This window comes from Seriola aureovittata, chromosome 15, assembly GCF_021018895.1.
Source record: "Seriola aureovittata isolate HTS-2021-v1 ecotype China chromosome 15, ASM2101889v1, whole genome shotgun sequence".
NCBI classification, from domain to species: Eukaryota; Metazoa; Chordata; class Actinopteri; order Carangiformes; family Carangidae; genus Seriola; species Seriola aureovittata.
Genome location: NC_079378.1, coordinates 22,647,727 through 22,675,063, shown reverse-complemented (window position 1 = coordinate 22,675,063; position 27,337 = coordinate 22,647,727). Strand labels below are relative to the sequence as shown.

The 27,337-nt window shown below is 39.3% G+C and overlaps 4 protein-coding genes across 7 annotated transcripts in view; 2 read left to right on the top strand and 2 right to left on the bottom strand.

Moving 5' to 3' along the window:
* Window positions 1-2,134: 2,134 nt before the first annotated feature.
* ftr82 (finTRIM family, member 82) lies at window positions 2,135-7,212 on the top strand. Its single transcript, XM_056398079.1, has 7 exons — window positions 2,135-2,894; window positions 4,204-4,299; window positions 4,454-4,687; window positions 5,194-5,353; window positions 5,451-5,507; window positions 5,722-5,787; window positions 5,891-7,212. The coding sequence occupies exons 1-7, from the start codon at window positions 2,304-2,306 to the stop codon at window positions 6,409-6,411; spliced, it is 1,725 nt and encodes a 574-aa protein (XP_056254054.1). The 5' UTR covers window positions 2,135-2,303; the 3' UTR covers window positions 6,412-7,212.
* A 1,045-nt stretch (window positions 7,213-8,257) lies between these two features.
* atp5l (ATP synthase, H+ transporting, mitochondrial F0 complex, subunit g) lies at window positions 8,258-10,229 on the bottom strand. Its single transcript, XM_056398080.1, has 3 exons — window positions 10,071-10,229; window positions 9,492-9,652; window positions 8,258-8,457 (listed from the first exon to the last, which is right to left on the bottom strand). The coding sequence occupies exons 1-3, from the start codon at window positions 10,120-10,122 to the stop codon at window positions 8,359-8,361; spliced, it is 312 nt and encodes a 103-aa protein (XP_056254055.1). The 5' UTR covers window positions 10,123-10,229; the 3' UTR covers window positions 8,258-8,358.
* A 770-nt stretch (window positions 10,230-10,999) lies between these two features.
* On the bottom strand, window positions 11,000-17,672 carry nherf4b (NHERF family PDZ scaffold protein 4b). Of its 2 annotated transcripts, none has more exons than XM_056396569.1 (11): window positions 17,603-17,672; window positions 15,327-15,354; window positions 14,510-14,574; window positions 14,200-14,411; window positions 13,896-14,100; window positions 13,642-13,778; window positions 13,307-13,511; window positions 13,029-13,225; window positions 12,058-12,267; window positions 11,713-11,922; window positions 11,000-11,598 (listed from the first exon to the last, which is right to left on the bottom strand). In XM_056396569.1, the coding sequence occupies exons 1-11, from the start codon at window positions 17,634-17,636 to the stop codon at window positions 11,563-11,565; spliced, it is 1,539 nt and encodes a 512-aa protein (XP_056252544.1). In that variant the 5' UTR covers window positions 17,637-17,672; the 3' UTR covers window positions 11,000-11,562. The 2 variants fall into 2 exon arrangements, with proteins under 2 accessions (XP_056252544.1, XP_056252545.1); XM_056396570.1 differs by having other exon boundaries at window positions 11,000-11,595.
* Window positions 17,673-22,658: 4,986 nt separating this feature from the next.
* cltca (clathrin, heavy chain a (Hc)) overlaps window positions 22,659-27,337 on the top strand; it is a 32,840-nt gene continuing 28,161 nt past the window's right edge. Inside the window, exon 1 of one of the 3 annotated variants that reach the window (XM_056396414.1) lies at window positions 22,659-22,953. In XM_056396414.1, coding sequence (XP_056252389.1) covers window positions 22,912-22,953 — 42 coding nt within the window. In that variant the 5' untranslated portion in view covers window positions 22,659-22,911. The remainder of the gene's footprint in view (window positions 22,954-27,337) is intronic. The other 2 variants (XM_056396412.1, XM_056396413.1) reach the window with 2 other exon arrangements.

The following is a 27,337-nucleotide window of genomic DNA, read 5'->3' as shown; positions in this document are numbered from 1 at the left end:
CTATTCTTAGGTGTCAGTTCATCCGTTTAATTTGTTTGCTTAGTGTGTACGATGTGCCAGACCCATAGTCCAGCTTTTAGATAAAACAAATATTTTCAACAAACTATACACACACATCATAATCATGCTATTTCGTATTTTATATTAAAATCTGCATTTTGTTATCACAGCAACTTCAAAATATTGGACCACTATTTTAGAATTAGTCCAGATTTTTATTTGCACTAACACTCAATATTTTCTGTTTTTTGCTCATGTACTGACGCAGGTTGTTGTGGCAACAGTAATGCTTACAAGTTATGTGCAGTCTTTCATTCATCTGATCTGTGTTGCAGCACTCTAAACCTGTGTGTATCTACCAGCATCAACAAATGTGTCCACTGTTTTCCCATAACCCATTTGAATATTGTGTCTTCCTGTTTATATTACTCACTCTCAGAGAAGTAGCTCCTTATGTCCTTTGATGAAATAGGCGTTTGTGTTCTCCTGCACGCGCTCTGCAGAAAGCTCGCTCGCTGCACCTTAATGAAGGTTGACCTTTCACCTTGAACTTGGGCTCGGCTACAGATGACTGTGGAGTTTCTGTCTGCTTCATCAAAAACACTGGGACTTGAAACAGACATGCTACTCAGCAGATGTGTGTTATTATATCTCATTAAAGTGTCTTGTATCCTAAACATTATCATGCCTCATATTGACTTTCCCAATCGACATTTTTAAATAAATGTGCACTGTATAGTCTTCGTTTTTCCATCATGTGTTTGAATCTCATATAAAACCAGATTCAAAGTTTTGTCCCTTGATCTTTGCCACTGACGGGCAGTTAATCTGTAAGCACAGAGTGCTCCCTTCACTCTGGAGGAAGGAAGGAAAAACTGGCTTATCAGAAACCAGACCAAATATGGAGAGGTGAAACTATGAAGTAGAACCACGGAGTATGAGGTAGGACAAGATATGAATTGAAGGTGGAGGTTTAGTTTTTACAACCTTAAATGAACACTTATCTTTGTCCTACATGATTCTGGATAAAGGCAGTAAATGCAAAGTACACGAGAAAGCAAAACAAAAGTTCCTTTACAGTTGGGATTTTCAAAGTAATCCTGAGCAACAGACTGTAAACGGGGCAGTAGTTTTGGTGGAAACCAGGAGACGAGGCCCAATTGAAATGCTAATGAGAGGCTATGATGTCAGCAGACACTTCATGTTGCAGACACACTCAGGATCTCCAGAAGTTTTTCCCCTTTAGCTGGTTTTAAATAACACTACAATAGGTGATGAAAAATGAAAAGAATGGGAAAAAAAAGAATCATAACTCGTGACACAAATATGTGAAACACCCACTGCAACAACACACCTGGAACGGACAGGAATGTTGTGTGTTCGTGCACGCGTACGTGTGCATGTGTGTTTCATTTTTGTGTCTGAAGCATGACGTTTTCTTTCTGCTGCACAAACAGATGCATATCTACAGTTACAAATTGACTTGTACATGTAGCTGGACTGGTTTGACTGGTCATAGTGTAAACACCACAACTCTGAACTCCTGCTCTTGGAAAAACCACCTACAGCAAGTTAAACTTTTAAACAAGTTGTTGGTGATAAAAGAAGCGAGCAGGGATGTTAGAAAATTACTCAGAAACTCTGCTCGAGCTCAGAGTGTCTCTGTTTGTTTATTGGGTGGTCCCTTAAATTCCTACAGTACCTTAGGTCGCATTGATGTTTGTCGGACTATAACCGGTTTGAGACAATGGCGATTCTGTCTGACAACAATAGGTGGAAATACAGCTGCCGAGAAGTGTGTGCGCAATACATCCACAGATGAGCCACATGAGAAATTCAAGAATAAAGGAAACTGCAGGGAAAATGGAAGTGTGTTCTTGCACATTAGTTTTCACTCCTTCTGCTTTTCACATTTCATTCATTCTCTTTCTTTCAGTCTGTTTTCTCTCTCTCTCTCTCTCCCTCTCTCTCTCCTCTCCTGTCTGCCCGCCCTTTCTCTCTCTCTCTCTCTCTCTCTTGCTCTCTCTCTCTCTCTCTCCCTTTCTCCCTCTCCTTCCTTGCTCAACCTGCTTATCTAAACTGGGCAGGGCTCGATATACTCACAGCACAGGGGGAGGGCCTTGTCTGCTTTCAATCAATAACCTCTGGAATTCAGAAATACAAGTAGGTCCTGTCTCTGGCAGGCTGTTCCAAACTCTTGAGGGCGGGCTCCCGGGCACAGTCGACAAAATCTCTATCTGCTTCTGGCTCTCCATTCTCTCTGTCTGTTCCCACAGGTCTGACTGTGTTTTGAGCCCATCACAATGGCTGATCACACTTCTCCAGATTACTTCAGCTGCTCCCTGTGTCTGAACCTTCTGAGGGATCCTGTGGCTATACCCTGTGGCCACAGTTACTGTATGGACTGCATCAGCGGCTACTGGAACGAGGCTGACTACACAGGGATTTACATTTGTCCCCAGTGTAAGATCACATTCACCCAAAGGCCTGTGCTGCGGCCCAATGCCACTCTGAGCATGGTGGCTGAGAAGATCAAGAAGAGCGGTCTGAACCTCAACCTCAACATGTCTCAGGGGAATGCCTACGCTGGACCAAGTGACGTCCCCTGTGACTTCTGTACTGGGAAGAAATTTAAGGCTGTGAAGTCCTGCCTGAACTGTCTGGCGTCCTACTGCGAGAAGCACCTGAAGCCTCACTATGAATCAGCCACATTCAAACGGCACAAGCTGGTGGATGAGCTGGGAAACCTGGACAGGAAAATCTGCCCGCAGCACCAGAAGTCCCTGGAGCTTTTCTGTCGAACAGACCAGATGTGTATCTGTGCTATCTGCACAGTCAGTGAGCACAGGGGCCATGACATTGTCTCTGCTGAGGCAGAGAGGGGTGAGAAACAGGTAAGAAATGCTCCTATCTCTGTTAGTGATTCCTTTTAATAGTTTAGATACTCAACAGCACAGAACAGTATTTTTCACCTGTTAGAAAAATCACTTTCATTCAGCTGCTCAAAGAGTGAGAGTCTGACTTCATGTTGGAGTTAGAGTAACTTGAGTTTAAGCAAACAGGGTGTTTTGCCCAGCTCCTTTCCGTGTGCTACAACTGGTGGTTGGACTTTGACCCATTTCGCCAGTGCTATCAGCTAGCCTGGCAGGCATTCACCGCCAAAACAAATCCAGCTCTCTGATTAGCTGTGCGGAGGCTGGGGGGAGTGTCTTATAGTTATCGCCTCTGAAAGCCGCTTTTGAGAGAATGTGGTGTTCCAGCTGTGGGATAGATACACAGAAACTGTAGGCTTCCTCCTGCTGCACTGGTTCCCACCTGTGGGAGTGGGTCTGTAATGATACTGGAATGTCAGACAGTCATGGCCTTCCACACCTCATGAGCAACCAGTCACTGTGTTGCAAAGCATGGTAATTGACATTCAAATGACGCACCAGCCAGGCAGCCCGGAAAACAATGTAGAGTAAATCTGTTGAGTGTAATTACAGTTGTTGTACATGAGTAATTTGGAAGGAGTGTTTTTATGACACCCAGGAATATGGACTCCAGGATTTTTATAATGATGAAGTAATAATTCGTCCTACTGTTTTCTTTACAACACGAGGAGCCTGGTTTCTCTCATCCAAAGATTTACAACCTTATTCTCACACATCTCACTCCATCTCCCACTCGCTCCCCTCCCCCCCTCTCATGTTCAACCCCCCCACCCTAGATTCCCCACATTCCTCAAGCTTATCTTGAAGAATGGGCTGGTGGGCTTGAGTAAAAGCTGAATTAGAAGCCCTCTATTCTGCATGTCAGTGCTGTGTGCACCTTGAAACATCTCTTTAAAAGTCAGGCAGCGGTAGACTCACATTCCTGACATGGCCTGAATTCCATTACAGATTTTTCCTCCCCTCTCCCTCTGAGATAAAAGCTGGTCGTATTAAGAAGATTCTTTGAGTAGGGTTTATTAGACATGCCGAAGGGCCTCTCCAGATATCCCTTGATGAGAAAGAATGTTTGCACCAAGCCAACAGATATGAGGCTTTATACCTCGTACATTAAATCAGCATCTTATTCAGCTGATTTAATGCAACTTTACGATCAGAAATTGTAACACTGCATAATAAATTAGAAAGAAGCAAGTTCAACTATCAGTGTGGGAGTTCTTGTAAGAAAACATGGGGAAATAGATAGTGGTGTAATACTGTCTGTTTTCTGCAGAAACTATTGGGAGTCTCCCAAGCTGAGATTAAACAAAAATGCCAGGAGAGGGTGAAGGAGCTGGAGGAACTGAAGACTGCAGTGGATTCACTGAAGGTAAGGTATTTCTACCGAGAATCAGTCTCTGATTATGACAGAAAACAAAGGAATCTCTAAAAGATGTCTACCATGACTGTCGCTCATCATGGATCAAACCATAGTGGCAGCTGCTTCTATAAAGTACTGACTCCTCTGTGTGTGTTCTGTCCAGAATTCAGCTCAGAGAGCCATGGTGGACAGCCAGAAGATGTTCGAGGACATGATCCGCTCCATTGAGAGGATGAGGTCAGAGGTGACCAAGCTGATTGGAATCAACGAGAAGGCTGCTTTCAACCAGGCCGAGGCTTTGATCGAGCGGCTGGAACAAGAGATCGATGAACTGAAGAAAAAGGAGTCGGGGCTTAAGCAGCTTTACAGCACTGAGGACCACATCCACTTTCTGCAGGTAACACGCGGTTTTAGAGCGACTGTTTAAGAAGAAATACACCTGGAGTTGTCATTTTATGGTGCTACGGTTAACTGGTGGTCTCACCATACATATAAGGCAGCACACTGACACCATAAATCTGTGAATTCTTTAACACAACTTTGCATTTTTAATCTTAATTAGGCCGAACATCAGTCATTATCACACACTGAAGTAATTAGTACATGTGGGTGTGGCTTTTCATGAGACTTCTTGTTACTTAACGGGTTGCCCATGTACATGATGACACTGTAAAGACCAAAGTCCTTTCTTCAGAGACAGCACTTTGATATATTATAAGAATATAGATCTGAAGTGTTTTCAAAATGCTCAAATTTCCATGTTCCATTTCCATTTCAATGTAAAAATAGTTGGTGACAATCCAACACTTGATCAACAGACTTCCTGCTTTAAAACATTTTGTGATAGTTCATGTTAATATTCATTCATGCTCCTCACAACACTTGCTTTTCTTTTCCCATCAGAACTTCAATTACCTCTGCACTCCCACTGACGATGGCTTCTTACCCAAAGTGACAGTCAACCCTGACTTTTCCTTCGGGAATGTGAGGAAAGCTGTTGCTGAGATCAAGGAACGCCTTGAAGAGTTTGGCAGAGAGGAGCTGCTTAAGATCTCCAAGTCAGGTCTGACCTCAGCAGCAGAAACACAACCATCGTACATACTGGGCTTAAAACACCAAAAACCTCAATTTACTAATTATGAATGTGTTGTGTCTTGCAGTGAATGAGGTACCAGTCTACACTACAGCAAGTCGAACGTTGGACAGAAGGAGCAGAGGTGAGCGCCATCACGTCATATAGTAATATAAGACTGTAGGAGGTTAATTATCACTCATGTTGACAGTGCAGTTTCCTGAGAGTGTTAGATGCAAACCATAAAAGCATTTGCATTGTTATAAACCCTGCAAAAACACACAAACAAAAGAGTTAAAGGCATGTGTGTGGGTGTATGCAGTTTGCACTGATTTAACGCAGCGTTTCTTCATCTGCAGGTAAAGAAATGATAGTGAACAACTCTCCACCTCCAGAGCCAAAGAGCAGAGCAGATTTTGTGAAATGTAAGTTATCTGGTGTATTTACAAGAAATGGAACAATTTCAAGCCTAACACAATTAATTCACCTAATAAATTCTATGAAATGTGTTGATTCTTCTTCCCGTAGACTTCTGCCAGCTGAAATTAGACCACATTACAGCCTACAAGGAGCTGTTCATCTCTGAAAACAGCAGAAAAGTCATCCGCACCAGGGACCTGCAGCCCTACGGAGACAACCAAGAGCGGTTTGACAGCTTTGCCCAGGTGCTCTGCCGGGAGTCCCTCTCTGGAGGCCGCTTCTACTGGGAGATCGAGTGGAGCGGGGAGTTCTCCATCGGAGTGGCCTACAGAAGCATCAGCCGAAAAGGCAAAGGCTCGCTGTGTCTCCTGGGCTACAACGACAAATCCTGGAGTCTCCTCTGTTCTGACACAGGTTACTCTGCCTGGCACAACCGTGTGGACAAAGCCGTCAATGGCCCCCACTCCCCCAGGATAGGCGTGTACCTGGACCACACTGCAGGTGTGCTGGCGTTTTATAGCATAAGCAACACCATGACCCTCCTGCACAGGTTTGAGACCACGTTTGTTGAGCCCCTCTATCCGGGCTTTGGAGTTGGAACCTCAGTCAAGATCTGCAATATCAAGTGATCATCGATGTTTCAGCTCTCATTTGAAGATCTGAGAATATTTTGCATTTGTTTCTTATACTATACAGCAATGCTTTTGGAATATATATTTTTGCTAAATTTTCACACTGTACCAAACCACATAAATTAAGTTTTATTGCTTTTTCTTTTTTTTTTTAGAAAAAAGTTACTTCCAAATGTGTATATACTTTTTTAACCCCACACATCACATACTATGTTTTGCATTCTGCTGTCAAATCACATTTTCTAAGATCTTATTGAAATACGTAATTACTGCATAATCACAATATCAAGAAAGTGTTATCCCTTCAGGCTTCTGATAGTAACTGCTGGATAATTTTCTAACATGTCAGTATACATGAGCTAAATCTGTAAACGTTATATATTCCCACAGGAAATATAATACCATTACATTTTTAGAATTACCCACAATTATTATTTCATTAAGTGTATGACATATTTTAATTCATAATGACTGTACCCTGAGGTATGTTTTCTGATGATAGGTCATTTCACTGTAGGCCAATATTATTGCATAATGAATTTTAAGTATTACAATGACGCTCATGTTGGTGCATTACATTCAGAATATTTCAGTCATTTCATGTTGTGATATTATCTGTTGTCATATCAGTTGCTGAAAGTCCTTACAGTTTTTTTTTTCACTTGAACTAACCCTTATTTAATTTTGTGTATGTTTACTTATATAAAGGCCAAACAGAGTATAACTGTTTCCAGAAAAGACTTGTTTTGTAACAAAATTATTCATTGATAGTTCGAAATAAAGAGCTAAATAAATGAAGAGATTGTTGTGTTTTTGAGATTATTTATCTGTTTTTCCATAAGAACATTAGGACTGGGCCAAAGGGTGTTATATATACACTATATTGGCAAATTAAATAACTTAACTGATTAGAAAAATGATAGGTTTTGTTTTATATAGATATAAATAAGGAAATGGCACTACTTGTTTGTGTCTTAAAGGACTAGAAAGTTTCAATCCTTACAAATTATCCATATAAACAGATATACATTTTCAAATTTATCTTAAATTATTTAATTGGTATGTGAACCATCCTATTTATAATCACACGTAACTGTGAATCAGCAAGACACCTGCTCTGAAATAAATAGGAGCACCATCACCATTTGAACACTGACAATACTCAGGGCTCCCTCTGTTGGTTGATTAGGGGAACTGAAATGAAATAAAAATGTAATGACCACTGACTATGGCCGGTAACGCTGTTGTGTTCCGACTGCATCTTCAAATGTGCATATGTCAGTAAACAATCAGTTTCTTTTTTTCTTCACTGCAAAAACATGGTCAAGAAAAAATTCAATCCAAAAAAATTTAGGACATTATCGAGCATGAGTCAAATGAAGAGTGACAACACACATTTTCAGACTCATTTTCTACAGGATGCGATTCAATTTTTGATGTGCACACCGATCCATAAAGTAATCGTTGTGACATACTGAGTTTGTCTAATAATGATCTCACCATTAACCTACAGGACATTTCCACAGCAGAGATTTTAACTTGTCACAATACCAAGCTTCTGAAACTGAAGCAGCTAAACAGAATCCATATTCATTTCATCATTTACACCTGAGCTTTTTCTAAAGTGACACGTCAAAAGTATGAACTAAAAAACACTTATTATTATAGCTCTTGGGAGGAGAAAGTACTTCATACCTTTATTATTCTTATTTCCTTTAGCTGTATACTGCCATGTGTCAAGCACAAGCGCTTACATGCTATATGAAAATGGAAATCTATAAAATACAACCAAAAAACAATCCATTATACAGAGAAAGCAAGGAGTCAGAAAACAACACTGTAGTCACTTTAACAATAGACATCTATTTATTGGTTCCCAGGATTCTTGCAGGAAGTTGAGCATACAACGCTCAAGAGAAAAAAAAAAACATGACAGTCCAAAATTCAGACATTATAGCCAACGATGCCTCCCTTGCCAATGCACTCTCCAATGTAGAACCACATCAACACTTCAGTGGCCACCAGTCCATTCCTGACAGCATCCTGTGAAGAAACAAAAACTTGACTTTGATTTCCCTCTGGATAAAGGTATCGAGTAAAATGTGGTATTTGCCACTGGTGATAATGTTACTGTCATGGTTTTCCTTGTGGATTATTTAATCATGTTTCCACTTTGTATAATATTAACGATATCAATGAAAAGAGAATAATACTGATGAATTTGCTTCAATGCCTTTTTTGAACATGCAATGATTCATCAATTTCTTTGCCAGAAATCTTTTGTGTCATGGGCAAATTGAATTTTAGGACTTTTCACATCTAGATTGACATCAAAATGTTACTAATGGGTTATTGTGAGCTGTTGCAGAGACATCAAATAAAATAATAAATTATCAAACTTCCTTCATCAGTGATAATGATCAATATGCATTTCTGATTACTGCTGAATTTTATCTTAGCTGTATTGCTAAGATTTTGGGTTCCACAACAATTTTTAATCAAAGTTTAAAGAAAGAAAACTGTTCTCAGGGAGGTCTCTGTGTGAGCAGGACATTCTTTCTGGAGGACAATCGTATTTTACCAATCACAATTCAATAATACAATGTTATTTTTCAGTGTTGTTATTTTTCAGTGTTAACTGACATTGCAATGTCAGTTAAAGTTGACAATTAAAACTAAAAATATTTGCACAGCTAGACTGTATTTAGGATATGCGAGTAATATGGTTTGCCTTTTAAGTGATTTTTTTCTGAAGCTTTATGACATTTACAATTAAAGAAAACTGTTGCTCAACAAACTGCATACTAGTTACTGTTCACCATGGCAGTCAAACCCTTATGGTAATACAGCATTGAAGACGTTTCCCTAATATGACATCAGAAAGTATCCACTTTTATGTATTGAAATTTCTAATAATGAGCCATATCATTACGGTTTGATAAAAAATACGTGAAATATTGTAAACCAGTCAATGGACACTGACAGCGAGTTGATATCATTTGAGGGTGTGAATTGTGCACATATATAAAATATATATTGTCCGTCTGAGAGGTAATAACACATTAACAATAACACACCTTCACTGTGGTTTGACCGAGACGTCCTGTCTGTACACCCTTGATGAGGTTTGTGGCTCCCTCGATGGCCTTGGGGATCTCGGCAGGGGTTGGGGGGACAAGTTCAACACGGGCATAGTGCCAGAAGGTTGCTAGCCGAGGTTTGGAGTAGGTGACAGCGGCTAGAAGAAGATAAAATATAACAATTACTGCACGCCTCTGGTGTTACTTTGCACTACTGCTCCAAAAGTTAGCTTTGAGCTGCAGCAGAGCTCCCTCTATGCTACCCGCTTTAGCTTTAGCTAAATGGCTAATGGTCAATGAGTGTAAACAATACAAGTCACTCGTGCTAGCTAGCCACACAACAATTTAGTAAAATAAGCATGAAAACACGAAATGTCAATTAAGTGTTTTTTCACTCCAGACAACATTAGCTAACGTTACGTCCACTTCATTCTGTTGATGGCTGGGTCGCGGTGCAACTGACTGACAGCGACGGCCTAGCTACGTCTTGTCAATACAAATTACACTAACTACGACTTAGTTCTCTATTATCAAACACATTATAAAATATTAGAATTATACAACAAACGGACTTACCGCCAACCAGCGTGGGTACTTTAGCGACCAGTTTTTGCACTGCCTGTGCCATGTTGAAATGTTTGTCGATGCTAACCGCTCCCCCTGTTCCTGCTAGCCGACTGAATGTCACCTCCAGTGGAAGGACCCCAGAGTACAGCTGACCACACAAGTGCCTGTACAGAAATACCCTGAGAGGTAAGACCTCTATGTACAGTTATGGTTTACAATACAATATTTCATGTAAAAGCGGGTCATAGCATCCTGACGTTTCCAGAATTTCAATATAATTTTATTCCCACTCTCCCTACAGTCTATTGCGGTTCAATTACAGAATCCAACAGTTGATAGCTAATTGGATGCTAACGTACAAGCTACATTTTTGCCATACGGTCACCAGAGGGTGCAGTGAACCAGACCATGAGAGTGTTGTTTGTTGGGTATTTTACGTCAAGGCTCCAGATAATTGATAGGAACATTAATTAGAGTAATATGGATAAAAGTTTATGTAAGTGAGTGATAGGCATTTTATAAGAATATATATTCAGGTTTAAACTTTCCATGACTCATAACTGGTAAACGGATAAAAGGAACAATCATAAGACTGTACTTAGGTTGGAGAAGGTACATGTCACATCAGGGCGTGATCGGGTCACATCGCAGCTCTCAGATCTCACTGCCACCAAGTAATGTCATGCTCTATTAGAGTAGATCTGTTCAGTTCCATGAAAATGTTCATCAATAGCTACATAAATTCTGCTAAAACACTGACATTTTGCACATCAACACTTTCATTTTTGTTTAGACACTTGCATTATGTCTTTTCGCACAGCCCTTTTAAGTCTTCTGTTATATATTAGGCTGTATCATTTTTCATTTTTTCAACATAGCAAACAAAGGGTGAATATTCAGAGACATATAGGTAAGATTACAAATTGCAGTCAAGAAAATTCATCGAACATTTTATTTCATTTAAATTACATATAAATAATACGTAAAACACATACACTTACAATTTTATTTTACATAGTATTAGTTGGCCATACCAGTGTTTTTCCCCATTTATCATCAATACTTTATATAACTGCTGTTCATTTTCTAAAGAATCATAGTAATAGTAGTTTTCCAAATGTTTTTTCTGCTCAAACACACACCCACTGGTTTCTTTTCATCTCAGTACAATAGGAAATTTAGTTTATCATGGTGCTTTAAGATCTGGAGCATTTAATCTATTCTGCTTTATCTGATTGAGCTCATATGTGGCAGACAAAATGTTCAACATCTCTAGCTGTGCAGTATAATACCAAACCAAAAAGACATTTCCATATCATATGCAAATACACATTTACAGTTTCATTTATCTTTTTTCTCCTTTGTGAAACCCTGATTAGATTAACAAACTCTTTGCCAATAAGTTAATAATATTTGTTTTTTCTTGTTCAGCCCAGTTTGAAGTCTCCTCAGTAGACATATGGGATGGGAGAATGTCTTCAGAATGATGTGTCTTTGTTGCTCACAACCATGATATCTCATTGTTGTCTTCCTTCTGCTGAGATACAAATGAGATAATATGGTGAAGATAGTGGTCATTGTTGAAGTGATGAATATGTAAAAAAGATTGTGTAGTATACACTGTGTAATCTTTTCTTCTTTTTTTTTTTACCTCAGTGACATTTCTGGTTGGTGTGTCAGTCTGCTTCATCTTGTTATAGCTAGTCTTATCCATCACTGATAGTGAAAGAAAAGATCCTCCTTCCTTCACAAGCATAATCACATCTTCCAGATATTTGTCCTCCACATTGTCTCCATTGACCTCCATCACCACATCACCCACAAGTAGTCCTGCACTCTGCCCAGAGCCACCAAAAGCCACCTGCAAGAGAGAAAATTCAATCTACCACAACATTTGACAAGAAAACATAATATCCTGAGCTGTTCTCTTCTTGTTCTTTGTGCCTCAGTAACAAGGTAATGTTGACTAAGGGCAATAAAATATGTCATCACCCACCTGGCTGATGAAAGTCCCAGGATTCTCTGGGACACAACCCAGATTAAAGCCAAACCCCAAAGGGCCTTTTCGGAGAGAACAGAGTCTAGACTTGCACGAGCCATCCATTTCCTTTTGTACTGACTTCTCTGCCTCAGAGGCAGGTGCACTGCTCTCCTCTTCTTTCTCAGCTGCAGCATCCTCACAGAAGAGAAGAGGTGATAGACCCAACTACAGAAACGAAATGAAGAAAATAAATACTTATCCTTAACTGAATGAAAATTATGTTTAGATATGGATTCATATTTAGAAATGTTGCCACACTGCTGACTTGAATGTGCCCATGGGGTCTGAAATCTCAGGGTTAAGAACCATCATCACACACACACATTTACACACAGAACAATAAATGATCGAATAATAAATAAAAACAATAAAAAAATAAGACAATAATAACAGGATCTGAGGAAACGCCATCAATCTCGCAAATTTGCACTGAGGAAACACTGAAGACTGGAAAGATAATGATAGAGTATTAAAGTGAGTAAAACAAGAAATAAAAGGCAGGATATTAAAAATCTAATAAAAATGAAGACAAAATAGTAAAGATAGAATAATAAAATGCCACACAGTTAGAAGACAATAAAATGTGTAATGTAATGTAATCAGGTAAAAGGAGTCCCTTGCGTTTGAGCACGTCCAATAATGGAGGTCGATGCTCTCAGAGCAGAGCAGGAACTTCAAATACAACAATAAATTTCAATTTCAATAAAGTTCATATAACATTATTATCACAATAAAATATTTTTTCACATTGTTTACTCAGAGGACATTTTAACTGACTTCACTTCACTTTTATCTAAGTGCATTTTTCCACAAGTAATTTTGCTTCTATTTGAGTAAATATTTCTAAAATACTTTTACTTGGGTACAATTTTCCAGTACTCTTCTCACCCCTGTAAAACATATAAAACAGTTTTGGTGATGCCCACCTGGGTGTAAAACTCGAGCCCCTGGGAAGTGATGATGGTGAAGGTAACCTGTTGTTTATTCTGTCTCACTCTGTCCACAATCTCCTCGTGCGTCAGTGTCTCCACTGACTCTCCATTGATCTCCAGCAGCAGCTCCCCGTCCTGCATACCTGCCCTTTCTGCTGGACCGTCTCTGTCCATCTCACGCAGAACATGAGCTGTTGTTCAAAAATACACAGAAATGTATTTAATGCTTAGAATGCTTGTGTTTTAAGATTTGCACTCTTTTTGTCTCTTACATGTGCGTCCTGCTGGCGTCTTCTCCAGCCGAAGGAGGAAGCCGTAGCCCTCAGGCCCAGAGACCAGGTGGAGTTTTCTGGCCCTATGAGGCAGGTTATGTGGAACAGCCATGGTGGGTAGGATAGGCATCCTCTGTCGCATGTAGTTCTTCTCACTCTCACTGTCAATCACCAGGATGGTGATGTGATTGCCACATTTTTTCATCTACAGCAAAACATTATTTATTATTATTAGACAAGGCTGGATATAAATCTCATCTCTGTGTTGTCTGTGTGTGTGCTTTCTTTTTTAATAATAGCCATTTTTGGAGAAATTCAGCAGGTTGACTGTGTACCATCCTGCTGAGTGCTGAGTGTGTGAGGTCGGACACTGTTGCTCCGTTTATCCACACCAGGCGATCTCCCTTACACACCCCTGCCTTTTCAGCTGCCCCTCCTGTCACCAGGCTCACGGTGAAGCGACCTTTCTCTCCTACAGAGCACAAACAGGAGGAGCAAGTGAATAACACTGCACAGACTTCAACTGAAGGCATGTTAGACATCCAATCTTGATCTTTGGACTTGCTGTGATTACAAGAAGCAGCGTTACCTTCCACGGGCGAGAAGTTAATGCCCAGACCTGAGACAGGATCTCTGGTGATGTGGCAGAGTCTGGGTGGTTTGCCGTCCTTGCCCTTGTGTGCTCTGACCAGGTCTCGGAGCTCTTGGCCTCGCAACACAGACTGCTCATACTCCTCCCCATCCAACACTAATAAATATAACTGGTGTCCACTCAGCTTTATCTTCCTGGCCACCTTATTCATGAAATGGGAAACACAGTAGAACCAGTAAGAATCTCATGAGTCCTTCAGAGAGGTTTCTGTCCTTGTAATAATGTCAGAAGCTCCTCTTACCTCAGGGTGAGGAACATCGTCAACATAGCAGTTGTTGACTTCCAGAAGCCTGTCTCCATCTTGAAGACCACTGCACCCAGCCACTCCCCCTGACACCACCTTTCTGATTATGTGACCCTGACGCCCCCTCTCCACTCGCAAATGAAAGCCATAGGACTCCCCTTCCTGTCGTTTAAGAGCACACAGACGTGGGCTGGGTGTCGGTATGGAGTCTGAGCAGGAGGAGACAGAAAAGCGCTATCACACATAGACGACTTTCCTCATTTTTGGATACACAGGGTATAGATGGAAAATTATGCATGCAGGATACCTGCGTCGTCTGTGATGACCATCACTGGGTTGTCTATTCCCTCTTTAGGATTAAATGTGAATTTCCTGCAAAATGAGAGATGGAAGACATCTAACCTTTCAGTTACTGATGACTATCATCACTTTCTGTAACTTGGTAGGTGAAGAAAAGTCCACTTTCTTAATGTTTATGACCCTAACACTTTATTTGGATAGATACAGAGAGTTTACATTTCACTATAGTCTTTGTTGAACAATCTAATGTTCAACTAGTGTTCAGCAATGTATATGCAAACAGTCGATCAACAATTAGTAAACCATTTAATGGTGAGGGTGAGGGCAACAGCTGAATGGTTGAATCTCTTCTAATAACCTGTTTAAATGTTACAAATACTCTGTAGGTTGATCCAATTAAAAGCCATACTTATTTTTTAAATTTTGATTTAATTAATCATTCAATTGCATCAATTACGAACACATTACAAAACTTACTGCATATTAATTGCACAACTTCGCCATTATCATATCAGTAACAGAAGCATTTATCTGTGTATAGCAGGTCTTATCTCTGGCCCAAAGTCTTAAAGATTACTGTACTCCAAAAGTCAAAATGCCAAGTCAGATATAACTTTCCAAATTTCTGTCAAGCTCTGTGTACTCAGCATTTATACGATATTTGTTTGGGCAGACTTGAACACTGTAATTTGGTTTTCAGGCTAAAGATCCAACTGTTCTATTCGGTGCCTGATCATTGTAACATTAACATTAACTTTACATTATAAGGGTATTTCAAAATGTATGAACATTGGTGCAAACAATTAGAGGAAAAGCATACTTACTCTGTCAACCCAATGATTTCCACCAAACCTTGAAAATAAAAATCATACGAAGTGAGTGGCTTTAGATCCGTACCCACACATTTCCACACATATTTACCATACTGATCGTAATATGTGATACAGTTTCCATAATAACTGATGGCACAGATGGCAAGTAAAATTTTGTAGAATAGCAATGCAAACAGTACATTGTCATTGACTACCAAATCACAGTATGGTATATTAATTTGAACTTACAGCTCTGTGAACATCTGCGTGGTTCTGTCCACTAAACTGTGACGCATCAGCTTAACAGTAAGATTGTTGTGTGAGCCTTGGACATACAGTATGTGCTGACTATGACTAACATCGGAGGCACCATAAAACAGGGTTCGACTTTGTGTGATTATCTCTAGTCTTTGGCCTCTCTAAAAGGGGAGGGAAGTAAAAGAACATTAAAGTCCTCAAAGTTACAAACATCTGGGAGAAAGAATCTAAATTTGTCAGGACCTGGCACGCCAACTGTCAACAGTCAGGCAAGCATCGTTTTTACATAAATCAACATCTGTAATAAGTCTGCTTTGAGCAGCAAGACTGAGTGGGAGTATTTATCAGAACATGCTGACTGATAGATAACTAGTCACAAAAAATACACGTAAGTTTCCTAAAACAAAACATTCTGTTAGACATTGCTTTTTCCAATGTGGCACATCTGGGCCATCGTGAGCAATGTCTTTTTGCTGTTTAAGCATGGCTTTAAAAAAAACCATCCCTCTTACATAAATTATTGACTCATTAACCGAGCACCTCATTCATTTCAATTTATTGAGTGTAAAATTCATATTTACACAGATGATACAGTTTTATACTGCGTTGCTGATTCTGAGAGAAATTCTGAGAGCCCTCCTTCGCTGCACTGCAAGATGCTCTTATCTTGGATTACTACTTCATGAGAATGAACGAGATTTCTCCAGATGCAAAAATATAGATTTACAATAATATACATACGTCCTAGCTGAGTGGGTTTAACACAGAGAGGGTCACAGAATACAAATATGTTGGCGTCTGGCTCAGGGAGAAAATGACATTTAAATATCTTGAAGGAAAACCTTGCTGATAAACTTGGCTTTTTGTACAGAAACACGAGCAGCTTATCTCTGAGCTGTAGGAAAGGGATTGTTAGAGCAGTTTTCCTCTCAGCTCTGAACTATGGGAATGTCAGATAAAGTGTTGAGGCCCCCGACTTCTTTTACCACTCTGCTTCTCCTATAAGATAAACTTTGCTGGCCAGCCCTGTCTGAGAGCCATATAGTACTTATTTATCTATAAAGCCTTGTTGGTAAGTCTTCATATATCTCATCTTTGCTGCTCTGGCACTTTGGCCCACACTTAACTCACTCCTGGAACTGGTTGATACTGCAATACTGCAAAATGCAGGAGACATGGAACTAATCTTAAATGTCACCTTGTTATATTTTTTTTACTCTGCCTATCCTTGCTATTTTGTTTGTTTTACTCCGCAAAATTGTTACCATGGCTTTCGTCACAAAAGACCACGTGTTCTCAGCTCACCTAACTTGTAGAAATAAAGGTTGAATTTTCATCCTACACACTAAACCGTCTCTGTTCTCTCATGTGTAACATTGTTGATCTGGGTGGTTCATCATGTCAGTGATAAAGAGTCCTTGCTTCTCTGACAGTAAAAATCCAAACAAACTGTTACGATAATGTAACACACAGAATCTGTGAGTGATCAACGACACACTCACTAACTCTCTACTCCCACATGAAACCCTTGGCTCACATCACATCTACGTGGCCGAGCAGCCTCCTCTCCTGGATAGCTTATACCACAGGCACTTCGGTGGAGCTAATGGATCACTGTTTGTTTTTCCCCACCATAAACCTTTCCTTTAATGTCCTAGGACGTAGTGGTCCTCCAGATACACACAAAGACAAACAGCTGACGCTCAACCCGGTCTGCTGATGATCTCCATTTAAAGATGTCACTTTTCAATTAACATTTGTTAGCGCTATCCAAACGATTGTTCAACAAGAGAATGTATAGAATTCACTTTAAGATCTCTATTTCATCAGATGTATAGATGTATGGAGCACAATAGAACACAAGCATGGCACAGGCATAAGACATACATAGAAAGTTCAAAATATTTAAAAACAAACATAAGAATATAATCAAATATACTAACCAAAAGGACAAAATTAATGACACAGCTCATATAAAATATTTAAATAAAACAAAGATGAAATAAGCGCAGAAGGTGTGAATCTAGTACCTGTACTTGATCTCATGTTGTGCCTCTTTCCCATCAGGTCGGCACCACACAGAGGGCTGTAATAGTGGGAGTCCTCTACGTCCAAGCATTTGCTCTGACCACAGACAGACTCCTCCCCATGAGGGGGATACCAAGATTAATGTTTAATCTGTGTGTGAAATTTTGAGCACACATATCTCTGTGTTACGTCTGCGCTGCATCGAACCATCTGAAAAAGACATAACAAAATCTCCTTCCCTACTGTTTGTCACAATAATGACGTTCACCTTGTTATTCTGAAAAGTTACGGCTATCTGTACATGTGTGTGTATCAGGACATGGCTTCATTTTCAATGGTACTGATAGTGCACTTAAAACTGAATAGATGCAGACAAAGACTATTAAGGAGAAAACGAACAACAGCAGAACACAGTTAAAAATAGAGACAGTATCTGTGCCTGTTCCCATGAGAATCACATCCAAAAGTGATTGTTAGTGTCAAGGCCAAAGCTGGGTGACAAGTTGCACAAACAGACCTTCGTTCCAACAGAAAACTCCAGAGCAGTGATTTACAGTTCAGCTGCTGTGGCAGCAGATGGAAAGGTGCTGGTGCACATGACGAGCAGAGGACAGCAGGAATTAATCAAAACTTAGGCAGGATGATTTGTCATAGACACTTAGGCAATACACTGGGGATGGCAGGTTATTAACTGGATTCATGTTGATTGTGATTCCTCTTTAAAAGTGATGACGTCCAGCATCTTCAGTGTTCAAATGAGCTCCAGATTTCAGAAAGTCCAGAGTCAAGACGTTCAACTCCAATGTACTTTTCTGTCTGCTCAGACCTCAAAGAAGACAAACTAATAACCCACAAACAGGACATTATGTGTATTCATTATGCACTATGACACTATGACATTCCTGGTGAACACCTTTTCTTAACACGCAAATATGTTCCAGATTTGAGTTGTTACTTATTAATAATTTCTTACCAAATATGAATTATATTATCCCCCTATGAACTTAGGCGGCGAGAATGAGGCAAGAATAAATGTATGTCTGTTTAAACAAGAAGATTTTATGTTTTATGTTTTTATTACTAATAAAAGCACCCTTTACGGTTTATTTGATTGGTTTCCACCCACCCCAGTTATCCAACCAGCACAATGTGTGACTGTGTGTTCATGTGTGTGTATGTTTAGGCGACAGAAGTGCTTTGGTTAAGGGAAGTACTGTACACATGGATTTGGTCACAAAGACATGGAACTAGAGAAGTTTGCTGGTAGACAGATTACACCTTCTACAATAAGGTTATATCAGAGGCTGAGCATGTGGCACTGCAGCATGTTCAGGATAGTCTCCAATCAAAACTATGGCACTATGAGGAGTGTGAATAAACTTCACTTACATTAAGCTAGTTAAGTAAGTATAGGTTCCCACTTTTAAGTCTGTTTTCAAACAATACTCACATGCATACTGAAACTTTCCCTATGTGCATACTGGCAGTGAAGAGGGAAAAGGGATTGCATTCTTAATTTCCGCACATGGGCAGTGATTTCCTCATCTTTTGCGTTGGAATTGAATTAGGAAGGGAGCACTGCCCGTCCATTATGGGAGAGGAGGAAGGATCACAATAACTCTTTCACATGAGTTTATGATCATTGCATTAGGACAAACAAAAAAACAACAACCTATGAACCTTTCTTTTAAACTATAATTGTGACACTCATTTGAACATGAGAACAGATGCAACACATTTCAACTGTATCAAGGGGGAGTCAGCAGTGTCGAAGCCTCTGTCCACTAGATGGCAACAAAATCCATATGAATAATGTCTGCGCTGAAAACAGTTTTACCATTTTTATTGAAATAACATTCATTCCAATTAAAACCGTTACAATTTGATCATATTCTAGTATTTATGACAAGCTCTCGATGTATTTATTTACAGGTTTGAAGAGGTGTGAAACAGGTTTGACCTCCCTAATCTTTTGAATCCTGGGACCAAGCTAGCAGATTCATACATTTAACCAAAAAAGTACCAATACCAATAACAGGCCCAAAATTGGAGCAATTCATAACCATAAGCATTTTAGATTTAAGATTGTTTGACTTTGTTGGGTTGAAGTTATTTGAGTCGTTAGACTGGTATGTGTGACCAGTGACTAACTAATCTTCCTCCTGCTTTAAGGGAGCAAAGGCCCACACACAGTCAATTAGTAACTTCACCTCAGCTGGTGTTCAAAGGTTAGGCTACAGTATGCTGCATGCCGCTGAAGAGTATCTGTGAAAATGAAATGAAAATATGGTGACTCAGGATGATTTGATACAGTATGACTTTACATCATGCATCTCATTTAACGTCAGTAACAGTTTAACTTTGCAGACATACATAATAGAGTTTTACTGTCCTCACGCTCATGTGACAGTGAATGAGTGAGCTGAATGAACTTGAATCTGCTAAATTACAGAGAACTAACGGAAGGGTATGTGTATCCAGTAGGTTTGTGTGATGACACTCTCCTAACTTCTGCTTTCTTAAAGTGGAGCAGTGGGAGTGATAGAGAGGGAAAGAGGAGAGAGGGAGAGAGCAGAAGAGGCAATGGGGCCTCTATTGGACTTTTCAATCCTGGTTCCGGATCCAAGAGTCAGCCCCTCTCAGTCATCCCTGATGGGATCCTCCCAGCCACAGGAAGACACAGAGCTCCCATCTGTGCCTAAATCCTTGCCAAAGCACTAGAGTGTATTCGCGGTCAAAAATCTGTAAAGTAGACAGTTACCTTTTTGTAAGCTTCATCCCATTTGCTACACATATCTCTAGTCCAAGCACGGCTGCTCTTCTGTTGGCCTCACTTGACTCTTCACTGAGCTGCAGGGGATGACCTACAGTAAAGAGAGATAGGGACATCATGTTGGAGAGTCGATAAGGAAAGACAAGGGCAAAGGCTGCAGAGCTACCACCGCTGTCCTCCGTTTTGCATGAAGCCTGAAGCTAAATTCAGCTTCAGCGGGCCTATGTGGCATCCTTGCAGAGAGGCCGAAGGCCACTCTTTTATCATGACACACATGGCTTCTCTGTGAGTGTCTGTGTCTTGTGTTTCCTCGGCCTGTGAATCCATGGCAACAGCAGCGTGAATAGTCCATTCAGGACCACTACACCCTCTGCCTCTGAAAATATAGATCAGTAAACAAATTGCACAGTTGGTTTGGTCATGTCCACACGACAAATAGGTATGTTATTTTATTAAACTGGGTCCCAGCAGGGAAATAAAACTCTAAATCCTATCTTCTGTCATCCCAAACAGAGATTCATTCAAGTTCAAAATTCATTCAAATTCATGATGCTCTGGAGTGCAAAACTACTGATTTAGTTGTGGATTCATCATTGGTTACTCTTAACCACTTGTGTTAAAACATCTTTTGAATTAAATATTTAACATTTTACAATTATTTAACATTAATAAAACTTGGTCAAAGCATGTTTGTGATGCATAACTCCTTTTTCGACCATTTGAGTAAATTATACACCCTACCCCCAGCACTTCCCCTTAACATGTTATTATGAGATATTTATCTTTCTTTCTTTCTTTCTTTCTTTCGTTCTTTCTTTCTTTCTTTCTTTCTTATGTTACTGTACAAGATCTAATGTATCTATATGTAAATGTAAATGTTACTGTAAATGATCTGAGCCTTTCATTTGGTTGGCATGGCATCCATTTGTTTTTGTTTTTTGCAATACTGTCTTCATTTTGCTGTTATTATTGATTAGATATTAAAACAATGAAAACTTGTAGTATTCTGGTTTGAAGTTGTACTCTCTCATATCTCCCCATCTATTATAGAAATGAACAACAATAATCGTCTCAGATGACCATCAGTCTTTATTAAATTGGGGTTTATTTTGTACAGTATCTCTATACTATTGTGTTCACCAATGAGAAATTTGACGATCTCACTGCATTCGTCAGGCAATATGATGTGTGATCGACATATGCCGTGTACTACTTTTCTTCTGACCGCACTTTTCTTCAGAAGCCATAATTGCTGGCTCAGCAGAATGAGATCTCTGCTAAAAGGTCAGTTCATTCGAGAGATCGCGTTCCTAGCCTTCAGTTTTACATTGAGCAATAAGTTTACATCCTCTGCCAACAGAAATTGTGGATGTAAAAAAGGGAAACGATCACTGGGGTGCACACTCCACCCAACAGATATTGCATGATGCTGACCATAACACACACATCCTGCAAAAAGACTCTGATGAAGATCAATTTGTCCCATGTAATTTTAATTTCTCAGATTGTCTTGAGAATATTAACTGATGCTTATTATTACATTTGAAAAAAGAAAAAAACAGTGCCAGAATATCATAGAAATATCATCATTATATTTAGTGGTGCTTTCAAACTTTGAATGCTGTAGCTTAATAGTTGGTGCAGGACAACTATGTCTGTATGAAGAACGTGTCAACTCATCCACTTGTGTCATGAAAAACAATAAATGCTGATATAAATGCGTAGCAGGACGCTAACACACACACATGCTGCATACACAAATGTATCTACATTGAAAAAGTATGTCTCTAACATTTTGACCGCATAAGTGAAACGTGTGGTAGAAGGCAAATAAATCGAGGATGATGATCATGTAATAAGAAAAAGGCAACAGTGAGCTCGAATGTACACACAATAAATTTTGAACAGATGCTTGTTGAGTTCAAAATTAAAGTTGAATTTCCGACTTTTGGTCCGAGCTTTCTGATTGGCTTAAAGGAACAAGTGTACAACGCGTAGGAATGACGTTAATATACAAATACGAATGATGTGGCAAAAATCAAAGGGCGAATAGAAAGAAGTAGTTCCACTTTTACATTTGTTCTCATGTACTTTAATGTTGACGTCTGGTGTTGCTGCTTGGTATTTCAAAGAGAATATTAAACATTGTAAATATACTAAAGCAGCAGTAATTATACTAGCATATACACAGCATAATGTGTGTTTTTTTTTTTAAATTGACTCCGTATCCATCCGCCTTATTGAGTTCACTTCCATTTCCGGGATGTTTTCTCTGCTGACCAACCTCCACCGCCATTGCAGGTCCAGGGAGTCGGTGTAGTGGCAGCCAGTGGTTAGCTAGGGGAAGCCCGCAAGTAAACATTTAAGGGACGAATAAAAAGTACCATCACGCCGACAGCAGGTTTAAAACAAGGCTTATAATTAATTAATTTGGACTTTAGACTAGAGGCTCCCTGGCTGTCCGGCTAGGATCTGAGAGAGGAAACCGTAGTTTGTTAGCATTAGAAGAAACCGGAGGAGAGTGAGAGAGGAACCGCCATGGCTCAGATCCTGCCTATTCGCTTTCAGGAGCACCTGCAGGTATTTGGATGAATGAATGGTTAAATTGTTTTGTAAAGTTTGTCTTTCAGTCGCAACTAATACGAGATTCTAAGTGGCTCCAGAGACTTTTCAAAGTCTAACAAGCTAACTTAGCTTTCGCGAGCTATGCTAACTAGCTTGGCAGGGTGGATGACGTTTATCTTAGTTAGCATCTAGCCTTTTTGCTAACACTTTGACTAGCCACCCCCGTTCATGATGTAAATGACGAAAGTCTACAATACAAAACCAGAAGGTATTTATAGTGTTATCAAGTTGTAATCAGGAATGCTGTGTTAACCTAACCTATTGTTAGAAGGTAGGTTTATCGACCATAAAATCACTCTGAAGTGAAGTGTTCGTTTTCTCGGAGTAGATACTGCTTTACTACAAATGGTTATTGTCAATGCTTAGAACAACCATAAATGTTATATTTAGTCATTATCTTATAACTGTTCTGACATGATTGAATCTAATTCTATCCAGCACTTCCCATTATACAGTGGCGTGATGGGTGAATAAAAAGTTGAAATATTTTAACTTTTCTTGTTATTTGTATGACGTAGACAAGCCTTAAAATATGCATCGCCCGATTACTTTGAAAGTGATTTTGCCGACCTCTGAAGGCTGTCACGTTGGTAGGTTGTAGAAATAGTCATGTGGTGTGTTGGCTTGTCAGATAGCTGTCCGACTACCCATGTTGAATGACTTTTAGCCAAAGTTGGCGGAGGCTAGAACATTCACTGAGAATGACTTCTGTTTAATTCTCTTTCTGTTGTCTCTTTCTTTGATATGGCAGTAAGGAAAGTGGTATCACATATTTTTGTACTACCAGGCAAACAGGTGTTTTCCGTGATTGTGCAGCCCTGTGCACTATCAGGATTGTGCTTGCTTCTGGGTTTTAAATGGCCACACCTTTACTGTAACCCCAATAAACTACATGCTGATCAGGTTTAGGAAGTGGAACATGCTTATGTATTCAGTCTGGAGTGCTGACTTTCAAGGTGTAATGAATAAATCATCAATTTGGTGTTTCATTCAAGCTTCAAATTAGAAATGTGATCTGCCTACCCTTTAGCTTGAAGAAAATCATTTGTTTATTTAGTCTTTGTATTTGTTTTCTAGCCTGACCTAAACTCAAAATACCTCACAGTCTAATGAGACAGATTCCTATGGGCCTAAAATGTAGACAACTTACTTGAGATCTGAGTTGTTCCCGTCGTTTTTTTTTCTCTTCTTTCTTTCATTTCTAAGAGGCTCTGTGTTTTTTGAGCACTTTGTACACACTGATTACTGAAAAGAGGTCAGAGGTCAAGGTCAGTACCATTGAACTCAGTGAAAGCTCAGCAGGGTGAACGTTTGAATCTAGGCCTCCTGGTCTTAAAGAAACTATTATCCTATTTACAGACGGTGTTAGATTAGCAAGTATGGTGCTGTTTTTGTTTAAATTAAGTGGATTTTGTCCTCCAGTACAAAGCTGACTCTTTTTCAACTAAGATACAACATCTTAGTTTATGTGAAAGAAGTTGATGATTTAATATGTAGGCCTATCACCAGCCATTGTATAGACACTGAACTTCACAAAGCTATGCAAAGATCTTTTGTGCATACAGGTACAATGAAATTATTAGTCCTCTTGATTGCAGAAGTAGGAGTGAAAAAAAGAGCTATACAGGAGTGGTGAATTACAGTGCTTACTGAACATTACAATTGAACTAATATTTTATCTTCAGCAGAGGGAAAGGTCTGCCCAATCGTGCCCTGACACAACATCATTATACTGGTAGTTTTTGTATTTAACTGTTAAGATTTAATTCAAGGAACCAGAATATTTCACATGGAACTTCAAGTAGCTTCTTGTCATTCGTAGTTGTTGATATGTTTTACTTTTATGCACACATTTGCATAATAATACAATAGCTTGTTGCATATTTTTCAAATTACATACTGCACTCTAGTTCTCAGTGATATGAACAGCCAAGCTGCAACTGAAGTGTGCTTTCCCTGATTTGTGTCATTGGCACGTCACAAGGTCATTTTGTGTGACTAATCAACTCCCAAGGGATCTCCAGCAACTATCACTAATGCATGACCTGCATATGCTGTTTCATGCATGTTTCACAGCATATATCACTTGATCATGCAGAATGGACGATGGACAACATGACCTAAAATATACAAATTGTCACATTTACCTCAATGATGCCAAGTGTGTTTCCTTTTTTGTGTTGACATATTTCTAATTGGTTTGTCCAGAGGAGTCTGAGCATTAATATTGTTGGTTTTCAGTTTGTTAGGTACTATAAGATACTGGCATGGCTCTTCACAAGAGCACCCAGGGAGCAGAAAGGAAGCCAGTTTATTGGTACACTAGAGTCACATGATCCTGGTGTAATTCAAACTGATATGAGCTCCCGGTTTCTGCTATGGCGCATTCAAGATTTCCCACATAGTTATAACAGTATGCAGGCTCAGCAAAGCATGTTCATCTACAGCTTTATATTTTCAACCAGCCAAATTTTCACCTTGCCATCATTTCATCCTCCTAACTACTATATTTTTAAACTTAGTCATAGAATTTAAAGTCTTAAAACTTTACACAAATAGCCTAATGTGATAAATGCATAACAGCTTTGTCATTTAACAATTTAGATTTTGTAGGCCTCTGTGTTATCTTGGGACATTTAGAGTGGGCATTCAGATTATTTAGTGTGACTTCTCTCTAGTCAGTCTCTCATTTGCCCTGAATCTCATAAATCTCATAAATCATTTCAATGAACTCCTGTTTTGAATATAGTTTAAAATCGTAGCATATGTAGTTGTCTTGAGAAATGATTGTTAAACAGTATCAGTATAGCAAATCCACCCTGAAGTGGTGCATCTCTGTGTGTCATTTGCATAACCTCAGAGCAGTATCTATGGCAGGATGGTAAATTTCAAGATATAATTCTAAGTTTTCATATCGGAATTATAAGTTTTGTCACCACATAGGGTTGAACAGTGAACATGGTCAACTGTGTTAAAACTACACTAATGCTAATTAATAATTTTGTTTTATCTCACTTTTTTTTTGTAACTAAAGCTTAAAGATGTTGGCATTTTCTGCAGGACTGTGATTTTTTTTTTCTGCAGCTACTGTAGAGAGACAATTTACAGAACCAGCATTTACCTTGGTCCTCTCTCTCTATCTCTCTCGCTCTCTCTCTCCCTTCCTTTCCCTCAAGCTCTGCAGTTGTGTGTCCTCTGTCATCCGGTCAACTTGCATAGCTTGCATTTTTATATATCATCCATTTATATAGTGTAGTGTAAACCCCAGTTAGAGAATTTTAATTGCTGTGTGATGTATCTTAGCACCTCACATATTTTCTCACACAAAATAGTACACACACAGTTTGTCATGTTTGTGTACTGGGAGTAGGAATATGTGTCATTAGGATTTTGTTGATTACGGTATTTATCTTGGGATAGCTGTACACATAGTTTAATAGCAGGCAAACTGAAAATATCTAAACCTATTCATTAAATGAATGAATGACATTCACATATTCTCAGGGGTTGACTGTCTGTAATCTTTAAAAATTGATTCTATTGATATAATAACAACACTGTGCCCATTCTTGACAAATGCTTCCCTTGCATATGTGTTTCGTAAGAGGGTTTGACAAGCCAGGTTTCCTTTCCACTGCCAAATAGGCACTGTTGATGATTTGTGGAGGGAAAACCTAAAGCTTTAGCTTATCAAATACTGTGTTAATTTAACATGGTATTTAACATATGATTCTATAATTACATGTTATAACACTGTTATTTTACTTTCCGTGCATACATAGATGTTTTGTAAGTGTACACAGTAATCCTTTGTGTTTACAAAACATCACCAACTAACTCTCCCGACTAAAGCAATTGCAAAACACCCCTAAGAACATTTTTGTTAAATGTGTAATATCTAGTTTACATTTTGGAGGCAGGGGTTTTCAAATGTGACATAAAATTTGCAAATTTATCCAGAATGCAAAGATACGGCAAAGAAAAAATGTGTGTTGATGGTAATCATGTTGATTCATATAAATGTTGCTGATTGGTTTAAATTAGATGTTTGTGGTCTAAGAAAGGATTGAGTTTCCTGAATACACTTAAAATATGGAACTTAGGCTGGCAGATTCATTCAGATTTATTTTCAGTGATGTTTGATAGTAAATCTTATCTGTTTGTAGCTCATACACTTAGACACTACTGTTTGCATGGTGGGAAGAGCATTAGTTTATTGTGCCATGCTCTTTAAATATCACCTTACAAGGTGCGCATGTTACACTTTGAACTGTGCTAGTAACTAACCAGCTGAGATCTCGTGACAGGCTGGTGAGGACACAGATTTCCTGAACACTTG